The following is a 12,345-nucleotide window of genomic DNA, read 5'->3' as shown; positions in this document are numbered from 1 at the left end:
TCGACGATCACCAGTGGTGTACGGCCAGTGTAGGAGATCGCTCCCCACACCATGATGCCGGGTATTGGCCCTGTGTGCCTCGGTCGTATGCAGTCCTGATTGTGGCGCTCACCTGCACGGCGCCAAACACGCATACGACCATCATTGGCACCAAGGCAGAAGCAACTCTCATCGCTGAAGACGACACGTCTCCATTCGTCCCTCCATTCACGCCTGTCGCGACACCACTGGAGGCGGGCTGCACGATGTTGGGGCGTGAGCGGAAGACGGCCTAACGGTGTGCGGGACCGTAGCCCAGCTTCATGGAGACGGTTGCGAATGGTCCTCGCCGATACCCCAGGAGCAACAGTGTCCCTAATTTGCTGGGAAGTGGCGGTGCGGTCCCCTACGGCACTGCGTAGGATCCTACGGTCTTGGCGTGCATCCGTGCGTCGCTGCGGTCCGGTCCCAGGTCGACGGGCACGTGCACCTTCCGCCGACCACTGGCGACAACATCGATGTACTGTGGAGACCTCACGCCCCACGTGTTGAGCAATTCGGCGGTACGTCCACCCGGCGTCCCGCATGCCCACTATACGCCCTCGCTCAAAGTCCGTCAACTGCACATACGGTTCACGTCCACGCTGTCGCGGCATGCTACCAGTGTTAAAGACTGCGATGGAGCTCCGTATGCCACGGCAAACTGGCTGACACTGATGGCGGCGGTGCACAAATGCTGCGCAGCTAGCGCCATTCGACGGCCAACACCGCGGTTCCTGGTGTGTCCGCTGTGCCGTGCGTGTGATCATTGCTTGTACAGCCCTCTCGCAGTGTCCGGAGCAAGTATGGTGGGTCTGACACACCGGTGTCAATGTGTTCTTTTTTCCATTTCCAGGAGTGTAGATGATTTACTGGTGATGTCTGCATCAGAAGAGGAGCACTTACAGCATTTGGCACAAGTGTTTGACTGCCTAGGCACACATGGACTAGTAATTAATCCTGCCAAGTGTGTATTTGGTGAGAAAGAGGTCCACTTTCTAGGACATTTGGTGAATGCACAGGGTATTCGACCGCCACACAGTAAAGTATAGGCCATAAACAAATACCCCCACCCTGTTACAGTGAGAGAATTACGACGATTCATTGGAGTAGTGAATTTCTACCAACGCTGCATTCGCAATCATGCACTGATAACTGCGCCATTGAATGAACTACTTAAAGGCGCACCTAAACCTAACCACAGTGTGTATTGGACTATCGAGGCGGACACCGTATTTCACGCTATAAAAAAAGCTATAGCAGAAGCTGCACAATTAGTACACCTGGTTGCGCATGCTCCACTCACTCTCATGGTTGATGCTTCGTCCACTCCCATTGGTGCCGTATTTCAGCAACAAATTGATCAGTTATGGCAGCCCATTGCATTCTATAGTCGTAAGTTGTCACCATCTCAGCAACACTGGGCAACATATGACCGTGAGCTGTACGCCGCTTATGCGGCAATAAAAAAATTCAGACACGCACTAGAAGGGCGAAAGTTCACGATTTACACAGATAATAAACCGCTTACCTATGCCTTTAAGGTAAAGCTAGAGAAAGCATCGCCCAGGCAGCTGCGACACTTAGATTATATCAGCCAGTTCGCGACCAGCATTGTGTATGTGGAAGGGAAGCTAAATGTTCCAGCTGATGCACTTTCTTGCATAGAAGCAGTGTCCACAGTAGCAGATGACATCGCACAGGTGGAAGCAGTGACAAAGGCTATTGATTACGACGTCCTCGCGCATGCGTAACAATGAGATAGTGAGTTGCGTGATCTATTGCAACAAGAGAGAGGACTGAAGCTATAGCTTGTGACATTTCCTGAAGCAAGCATTGAGTTGTACTGTGACGTAGTAAGAGGAAAGATACGTCCATTTGTGCCACAGCAATTCAGAACACAGGCAATTGCATCAATGCACAATCTGTCACACCCAGGAGTAAGAGCCACACTCAGATTGGTCAAACAAAAATTTGTATGGCCATGTATGCAGATTGTAAAACATTTGTGTAGCAATGCTTGGTGTGCCAGAGGAATAAAATCACACAGGACGTCAGGGCACCATTAGGCACATTTCTTCCACCAAATCAGCGTTTTGACCATGCGCATGTTGACATCATACGGCCCACTCTCGACATCGGAAGGCTACAGTTATTGCCTCACTGTGATTGACAGATTTACTAGGTGGCCTGAGGCATTTCTAATGAAGGACATCACTGCAGAAACCATAGCTCAAACATTTTTTCGTGGTTGGGTTGCCCAGTTTGGAGTTCCACTGAGAATTACAACTGATCAAGGACGATAATTTGAAGCCTACGTTTTCAAAGCATTGGCTACATTATTAGGTACGAAACGCATACACACCATGGCATACCACCCCGCATCAAATGGCATGGTTGAGCGTCTTCATCGATAGTTAAAGGCAGCACTGAGATGTCACGAAACACCGAATTGGACAGAGACACTACCTATCGTACTTTTGGGTCTACGAACGTCATTCAAAAGTGATCTGAAAGCAACAGTAGCAGAACTGGTATATGGAAAAACGTTACGCCTACCTGGAGAATTTTTGCACAGCATGGCAGATGATACAATCACAGCCTCAGAATTCGCCACAAGATTAAGAGAGCATATACGCCAATTGAGACCAACAATGCCTAGAAACCAGCTTCGAAGACACTCGTTCGTTTTTGCAGAGCTAGACAAGTGCACGCATATATTCTTACGCAATGATACTGTGCGTAAACCACTGCAGCCACCATATGACGGACCATATCTGGTAGTCAGTAGGGATACAAACATAACAATCAAGGACATATCGAAACATACTACTCTGACTATTGCAATATTACACAAGGCATGCCCCCAAGGCTCAATACTTGGACCAGTGATTTTCCTTGTGTATGTAAATGACCTACTGTCAAACATCAATGCCAGCACCAGTACACTCTTCCCAGATGACACCAGTATCCTCATAACAAGCAAAAATGAACATGAACTCCAAGAGGCCATAAATGGAAATACAGACGAACTTGGTGATTGGTTTGAGAAAAACAAGCTCATAGTTAACTCAAAGAAAACCACTTACCTAAACTTCCACCTAAGAACAAATACAATTATGCCTGATATGGAATTACATAGTTCCCAAATATCCTCAAATACAGAAACAAGATTTCTTGGCCTATGGATTCAGGATAATCTAAAATGGCAATCACACATTAATAAAACTAATAGTAAGCTAAACAAAGTGTGCTATGCCCTATGAAACCTTGCATACTGCACAAGCCCAGAAATTGTTCACACACCCTACTATGCACAATTCCACAGTGTAATGCAGTATGGTATCATATTCTAGGGAGACTATACACACATCCCAAACATTCTCCTCACCCAAAAGAGAGCTATAAGAATAATGAATAAGGCAAAGCAGCACCTGCAGACCCCTCTTCCAAAAGTTGTTCATCCTACCCATTGGCAGCCCGTATATACTAGAACTATGCAAATTTGTAAAAAGTAATATTACAAAATTTAATAAAGTTCTAAATGTCCATGACTATGGTACTAGGGAGAAAATAAACTCCATATTAAAGAAATGCGCACCTCTCCCTTCAACAAAGGCATTAAAATATACAATAGCCTGCCATAAGAACTAAAAAACAGCAAGTCCCTGACTGCATTTAATAAAAAATTAAAATCATTCCTACTTGATCAATGTTTCTACAGTGCAAGTTAATTTCTGCTCCACATGGGTGGAAAGAAACATGAAAGAAATTGCAGCAAAGAATTTTGTAAAAGAGTTAAACATTAATGCAAGTATGTGCAAAAATCTTGCATCTATATCATCTGCAACTAAGAAAATTTAGTGCAGAAAGAATATCCAACCAGGTACTGTTGTGTATATGTGTGAGAGAAATTACAACACTAAAATACAAATGTGTAACTGAGTATATAATTTATGTGTTCATAAATTTGCGTGTCCATAACTTCTCAGGGAATATGTATGTAAACTCATGAATTTGTGTGTTCATAGCTTCTCAGAAAATATGTATGTAAACTCTTGTTTGAGTAAAGTTTAGGCATATTACTTCACGCCAGCAAATTCTCATATTATCCAACATCAAATGTATGTATGTGCATCACCTTGTGCATGTCATGTGCAGTATTGATTCAGAGGACAATAAATAAATAAATTTACTGAGTGAATTGAAGATATATCGTCGTGATTTGCATAATAACCTCAGGATGAATGAGGAAACGTATCTGAATCTTTTGTCCCTCGTGACGCCTTTCATTAAGAAGCAGGATACAGTCATGAGGGAGGCTATAACACCACACGAAAGGCTAACAGTAACATTATGATTTTTCATAACAGGAAGGAGTTGTGAAGACTGCAAATACACTTCTGTAATTTCACCACAGGCACTAAGTATCATAGTGCCTGAAACCTGCCATGCTATTTATTTAATTTACATCCTGAATCTTTGAGGTATATATACTATACTCTATATGTTGGACAAAATGACATTTTATTAATATAATACTGTTACATTGATTATATACATTACATTTATAAATTGTTACATTGTTATATTGCTACATTGTTACATTACATTTTTATATTGTTACAACAGAAATTAACTTATTTTCCAAGATACTGTGTTACTGAGTAAATCAGTTTTCCAAGACATATGAAGTTACAGATTTTTTAAAGCTATAGATTTTGTTTATGGCCTTTAAATTACTTGGCAGCTAATTAAACAAATGTGAACCTGAGTGATATACACCTTTCTTGCACAGTGTGGTATAACAATGATGTCTGTGTATGTCACTATTTGCCCTTGTATGGTGTTCATGTACATATTTATTTTGAATAAATACATTTCCATTTTTTTAGCATGCTTTTTTTCAGGTACATGACAACTTCTAGTATATAGATACATGGTAGAGGTAGAATCCCCAGTTCTTTAAAGAATGGTTTGCATGATTTTCGGCTGTTAGCTTTTTTCATTATCCTCATAATCTTTTTTTTGTTTCTAGAATGTTGTTATGCTATGAGGAGAATTTACACAGAATATGATGCCATATCTCAATAGGGAGTGTATGCAAGCATAATACACGGCTCTAACTGTTTCAGGACTTGTGTTGTTCCATATAACCCTCAACGCATAAGTCATTTTCGATACTTTAGAATTTAATGATGTGATGTAGGAATTCCATTTAAGATCGTCTTATAAGTACATGCTAAGAAATTTTGTTTCAGTGACACTGTTAATTCTTTGGTTTTCCATGGACATGTTTGGTTTTAATGGGTTTTCATTTTGTTGCATATGGAAGTGTAAGACAACTATTTTTTGAGGGTTTATCAGTAATTTAGTCCCCATAAACCACTCTGCGACATTTTTATTTGTGAGTTTAGCATTTAAACTTAGAGCCATTTCGTTTTCACCTTCAATTAATATGCTCATGTCATTTGCAAATAGCACTGGTTCGGAGTGTTGAATGTGTAGGAGGAAGTCGTTTATGAAAATTGGCAAGAGAAAGGGACCTAAAATTGACCCTTGTGGTACACCGTGGGTTAATGTGGGAGGTTTCGATTGATAAGCTTGGAGTTCGGTGGTTTTCAATGTTACCAGTCAATGTTATTGGTCAGCATTCCCTGGAGTTATTCGCAGACGATGGTTATTTGTTTGCTTCTTCAATAGATTATAAATGCGGTCTGTCACTTTAATGTCAAACATGTTAGTTTACACTCATAATGCTCGTTAACAGCGAAAAATAGAACAAGTTACTGACCATTTTTATGAGAGTCTTTTACATTAGTTTTTTCTTCCACTAACTCTTTTTCACATGCAGTGATTACACATAACTATATTCAGACACACACACACACACACACACACACACACACACACACACACACCATACACATTTTTAAAAATTCTATTTAGTAGAAGCAGTTGGAAAGCAAAAACAATGGTTTTTGTTTGTGGCTGAAGTTAATTTCGTTGTGTATTTTACTTTTGCTTATGTTGTTGTTGTGATCTTCAGTCCTGAGACTGGTTTGATGCAGCTCTCCATGCTACTCTATCCTGTGCAAGCTTCTTCATCTCCCAGTACTTGCTGCAACCTATGTCCTTCTGAATCTGCTTCGTGTATTCATTTCTTGGTCTCCCTCTACGATTTTTACCCTCCACGCTGCCCTCCAATGCTAAATTTGAGATCCCTTGATGCCTCAGAACATGTCCTACCAACCGGTTCCTGCTTCTAGTCAAGTTGTGCCACAAACTCCTCTCTCCCCAATTCTATTTAATACCTCTTCATTAGTTATGTGGTCTACACATATAATCTTCAGCAGTCTTCTGTAACACCACAATTCGAAAGCTTCTATTCTCTTCTTGTCCAAACTATTTATCGTCCATGTTTCACTTCCATACATGGCTACACTCCATACAAATACTTTCATAAACGACTTCCTGACACTTAAATCTATAATTGATGTTAACAAATTTCTCTTCTTCAGAAACGCTTTCCTTACCATTGCCAGTCTACATTTTATATCTTCTCTACTTCGACCATCATCAGTTATTTTGCTCCCCAAACAGCAAAACTCCTTTACTACTTTAAGTGACTCATTTCCTAATCTAATCCCCTCAGCATCACCCAACTTAATTCGACTACATTCCATTATCCTCGTTTTGCTTTTGTTTATGTTCATCTTATATCCTCCTTTCAAGACACTGTCCATTCCTTTCAACTGCTCTTCCAAGTCCTTTCTGGGTACGTAATTGTAAACTATCAACTACGACAAGGAGATATTCATGTGACCCGCTATTTTATTTACGTGTCCCGATGCCGGGTCGCGACCCTCCAGTTGAGGAATTCTGTCTTAAAGAATTTTTCCACGACTTGGTCCTTCTTCGCAAATTGGGCAAAAAACCACGAGATAAATGATAAAAGGCGATTAACACTAGCGTCATTTAACAAATAAACAGACGTACACAATTCTGAGCTGAACTTTCCACTCTTTATGCCAACTGCGAGATAATTCGCAGGCTCTGTTTTCTCATCAATAATTGTTTTTAAAAAAAATCGGAAACAGGTGGACTACAACTGAGATGACAAGTCAAACTGTATGAACCGTTTAATGTGGATTCTGGGAGCAGTTCGCTCACTTTGGCCATGGCTATCAATGTGTTTAAATTAAAGTCTTCAAGAATGTATGTTTATCTTATACATCTGACCAACGATGATAATTTCTGTCTTTGGAAGTTGCTCATGTCAGCACTTACAGAGCAGAAAAAAAACAGGAAATCATAAACATGTATATTCATCAGAACAATTGTTTTACATAAAAAATAAATAAATAAAAAGGTGGTCTGATAGACCCCTACGTAGTAATTGTGTTCCTCTAGACATCCATAGATAGTAGAAATCAAATTTAAGCGAACAAACACTCATACACTGTCATTTATTTACATTTGATACAGGTATCCATTCATACTAAAAGGATGGAGAACAGTCCACGATGACTGTTGCATGAAATGTGGAGGAGATTTTTCTGTTTCTCATGGAGGGATGTATCACTAGAAAATGACCAAACACAAGTCATCAGATACCAGTGCCACATCTTCGAGAAGTTGAACAAACGTCTTTCGGCAAAATGTTCCAAGTGACGACAAACTTAAACTAGCTGCAGTGGAAGGAACATAGGTCTTCCATTTAGTACAAGAGAACCATAGCTTTCGTTCAAGTGACTGTACGTCTAAACTCATCCAAAGTGCTTCGAGTCTAAGTACACTTGTGGCTGTGATGAATTGCAACGAGAAATGTGCAAAGTGTACTTCATTACTATTCTTTCTGATGCATCTATTCATGGAAACACAAAGCTCTTCCCTGTTCTTGTTCGGTATTTCTTGTCTCTTGAAGTCATGTGTGTGAAAATTCTACAGTTAAAAGAGCAGCATGGTGAAACTGCAGGTATTGTTGGAAATTATCTATGTGATACCATCATAGAATATAATTTGAATGGTAAGGTTGTAGCATCCTGGGGGGACAATGCCAACATAAACTTTGGTGGATGGTCTCGAATAGGGGCAAACAATATTTTCCACAAGTTAAAGAGTAGGCTTGGTTGTGACATCATTGGTGTAGGATGTGCAGCGTACATAGTGCATAATGCTATAAAGACAGCTATAGATTGTTTACCAGTCTATTTAGACTGTGTCATTCACAAGATTTATTATTACTTCAACATATATATGCTGTGTGTGTAGAAAGCCTAAAAGAATTTTGTTCATTTTTATACATGAAGTACAAACAATTACTTCCATACAGCAGTTTTGGTTGGTTGGCCTTGATATCAGCCATTCAGCGAGTTTTACAGCTCTATGGACCACTAAAATAGGATATTTTGAGTGACGAAAAATGTCCAATAACACTAAAGATTTTTTTTGAAAACCATACTCTGAAGTCCTCCTTATGTTTTTACATAATAAAGCGTAAATTTTCATGCAGCAGTATGGATGATAGAAGGCCAGCATGTTGCATATGGAGAGGGTGGAGAAGCTCTTCATGATTTAAAAGTGAATATGACAGAAAAACGAAAAACCAGATTCGTGCCACATGTTATAAGAAGTGCTTTAAGCAAACTTGAATCTGTGGGGGGCATAAACGTTATTAAGTTCACTGAAACCATCTGTGAATTTTATTATAGCAGTGCACAATACATTGAGAAGTGGACAGATCATTTTAATGCCTTTTCGGACTTCAAACGGGTTCTTTTAAACAAATATGGACTGAGGTCCAAAAATACCACTAATCTCTCATAAACGTATTGCCAAACTATAACATCAGCGACTATGAATTATTTCAAGAGTGTCTTAATATGCAGCAGTTTGTCACCCCTAAGAAATTAGACGAATGGAACACAGAAAAAAATGACACTGATATGCATTGGGTACAGATGTTTCAGCACTTCATAACGAAACAAATTCCTTATGAGAATATTTCAAGAATTGTGGAATTTGAGTTGTGTCTTCCCGGTCAAATGCAGAGGTCGAGTGTGTCTTTTCTTTGACGAATAAGATATGGACGTCTGGGAAAACTCAAATGAAAATAGAGACTTTGAAATGAATTCTGACATTAAAATTAATCTGAAATACAGTTGTTCAGAATACTATGATTTTCTAAACTTAAAATTGTTAAATAAAATTCATTCATCACAGAAATATGGGACATGAGCAACTGAATAGTTGTATATAGTTATATAAGCAAATGTTTGATTAATTTTTAATATTTTGCTGCATCTGTGAATGTGTCTTATGTTTATATTACATTTGTTATATTGTCATTTGATGCTTGTTTCTTATTTCGGTGTAAACATTAATAAAGTCCAACAATGATACAATGCTGTTGTATTCTGAGTAGTGAGTAGTTACTACAAAAAATTGGCCCCCAAGAACGCCCATTTCATAGTTTGCAGGGCGAGCTTAACTTTTTAATAAATTTCTTGAACTAAATTCATGTGACTGCAGCATATTTTTTTCGTTTCCCTGAAATCTGGGGGGCACGGCCTCCCTTGCACTCCTGTATGGGCATCCATGTTGGTCCCAGCTTCGGCTTCCAAAAATATGGTCATCTTAATACAGTGGTTTGTTGATTTTAAACAATATTCAACAGCAGATTAATGTGAGCTCCGAGTTTGAATTTTTAGCACAAGGTTGTTGATATCTGGATTTATATCACCTATACTGAGTCTTAACGTATTTTCCGGGTTGTTGTCTGTTAACCTTGTACATATGTTGCATTTATTTGTTTTCATAAGAGAAAAAAGTTGTTCACACTTGTATGTGCTTCCAAAAAGGCAAATTTCCCTTCTTGCAAATGATCTCAGTTGCAGATATTTCTCTTCGGTCAAATAAGTTTTATAACATTCGACCAGGTTTATTTCTTCAGATTTACATTTTACCGACAAATCTTCCTGAAGTTCAATAAGTACCTTTTGAAGGTTACCTGGGGACCTTTTCTACATCAGATGTTATTGGGTTAGCAAATATAGCAAACATACTGTCTGCATTCCTGAAATCAGAAAAACTTGTGGTAAATTGCAGTAATAATTATTTCAGCTCGTCAGCTTAAGTAACATAATCAACATTTTCATGAGTTGGCAGTGTGGGAAAGTGGTAACAGTTTTCAGTTCTCATCTTCATTTCCCAAAAGCGCATCTTTGTCTGAAAAAGCTTCTAAATGGCTGTATAATTCGTGAATTAACTGCCCTTGTTTCTGGAGTTTGTAATTTAAGTCATTAAATGGGATGTGCGTCAACCACAAATGATGGCCATAAAATTTGCTATTGCTTGTCAAAGATCACAAAAACGTTTTAGCATTTTGCCCCATCTTCGCAATGGTAGGCTAAATCTTCATGTTCGGAGCATAGGTAGTCCAAATACTGTTCGAATTGGTGCAGATTTATACCCTGATCATCATAAGAATAAACCTGATGTAAGCTTTACACCATGTATTCTTCCACTTTTGCTTGAATCTCATTGGATTTCGTTTCACGAAGAGTGAAAGACAAGCTGTGACCAGTACAGTAAAGTGCGATCATAAGGATATGTTTTATGCTGTGTTACACGCACATATACTGAGCAATAATGCGGGACAACAGCTTACCGGCCCATTACACTTGGTTAGCACTGGCCAGCCAGCAGTCCAACTAACCTGCAATGATGTGAGCAGTTGCAGTTCAGACGTAAAAGAGACGAGCAAAGAAACAATATGGCTTGGAAGGTCATTTATTTTTTAAAGAGAATGAAATAATATTTGGAGAAACTCCAGAACTACAGTGCGTTTCTTAGGTGACCAGACGGAAAGCATAAAATGCACTCGTTCTCACCTGATATAGTATTCTAATTACAAACAAAAGTGAAGAAAATTTCTAACTTAAACATAGGGTAATTTTTCTGTGTGAGTTGTGTGCAATGCAAAAGCATACTGTAGGGACTTCACCGCACTGTTGGATGGTGAAGCAATTGAAGGTATTAATTACAATCAGTTGTCTGGTAATCTCTTAGCTCCTTCCTTCCTTATCCGAATCTGAGAGATACAGTTCAGTTCGGGAAGGGTCACCTGCTACGTTGATAACGAGCCTATCAACAACAGAATCCACGGAGCCAACCAGGCACCGCATTTTCTCTTCTTCTTCTTCTTCTGTGACGAGCCGTTCTCTATCCCGCAAGCGTTCGGCAGTGACGTGTGAAAAAGCTGCGTGCGTTAGTTATAGTATGTCTAGCAGCCTAACAGTCTTGTAGCCAAATCCCATAACTTGGTTCCAGATCAATTCTGTTGGGTTCATATTGTAATGGGACAGTAGGAAATGTAAAAATTCAGCACTTATACCAGGTGCGTGATGCTGTGAAAATGATTGTTTTTCATGTTTCTACGATACTTATCTACCTCTGTAGTATAAAACGAGGAGGACTTAGTCCAAATAGAGAGGATTTGGTTTTTCATTTTTGCCTTAAAAATTAAATTTTTATTTTTTCTTAATTTAAGCAACTTTTATGAACAGTCTTTCAGAAAAAATTGATAATTAATAATTTGTATTTGAAATTAAAACAGGAATGTGGCGTCCAATATGTAATTAGATAGGCCTACCGTACAAGGAGAGGTGCATCATTAATACAAGATTATGATGAGCTTTATGATTACGAGACGTAGGTATTTCAAATTGAACGAGGAAAAACGAACCATTAACTGTATTATGGTTAACATTCAATTATGCTACCAGTTGCCCTACACATACAATGTAGGATTGTATATCAACTGTATTACGTACAGTGGCTGGGAAAACTTCAAAGCCAATTAGCTCCGTAAATTTATGAAAAGCATTAAGAACAGCCCATTTCTCGGCACTTTTTAACCATATTCCACATGTGTGTTTCACTACGGAACAAAAAGCAGCCTCAGCCATTTTCATACTGCGCATTAACAGCTCGACAATCTGAGCGCAACGCTGCAGAGGCTGTGACTGTACATTACTACATAGCTAAAACGTGATTAAGAAAAACGTTTATGGCTGTTAATACATTTTAATATCTTTAAGTTTCATTTAAGTTAGTAATAATACGTCTAATATATAAGTAGGAGCTACTTCCAAGAACGTAACAACACCAGTGTACATGTGCTACAGCTTCTGACCAATCATCACATTTGTGTTTACATTAGGTTTATTCTTATGATGAATGGGTTATAGTGCATGGGTCTTAATGAAACTGATGCTCATGGTAACCTCGTCCATGATATGTTTTGCTTTAATTGATTTAGCA

At 39.1% G+C, this 12,345-nt stretch overlaps 1 protein-coding gene across 1 annotated transcript; it reads right to left on the bottom strand.

The window, feature by feature from the left end:
- Positions 1-9,701: 9,701 nt before the first annotated feature.
- On the bottom strand, positions 9,702-10,242 carry LOC124775608 (general transcription factor II-I repeat domain-containing protein 2B-like). The gene is made up of 2 exons (XM_047250437.1): positions 10,162-10,242; positions 9,702-10,043 (listed from the first exon to the last, which is right to left on the bottom strand). The coding sequence occupies exons 1-2, from the start codon at positions 10,240-10,242 to the stop codon at positions 9,702-9,704; spliced, it is 423 nt and encodes a 140-aa protein (XP_047106393.1).
- Between the last annotated feature and the right edge of the window lie 2,103 nt (positions 10,243-12,345).

This window comes from Schistocerca piceifrons, chromosome 2, assembly GCF_021461385.2.
Source record: "Schistocerca piceifrons isolate TAMUIC-IGC-003096 chromosome 2, iqSchPice1.1, whole genome shotgun sequence".
Classification (NCBI taxonomy): domain Eukaryota; kingdom Metazoa; phylum Arthropoda; class Insecta; order Orthoptera; family Acrididae; genus Schistocerca; species Schistocerca piceifrons.
This window is presented reverse-complemented; position numbering and strand designations above follow the sequence as displayed.

Coding starts and splice junctions, on each gene's coding strand:
- LOC124775608 (XM_047250437.1), bottom strand. CDS start 10,242: ATGCGCTTTTGGGAAATGAAGATGAGAACTGAAAACTGTTACCACTTT. Junction 10,044..10,161: donor CTCATGAAAATGTTGATTAT/GTTACTTAAGCT, acceptor CATCTGATGTAG/AAAAGGTCCCCAGGTAACCT.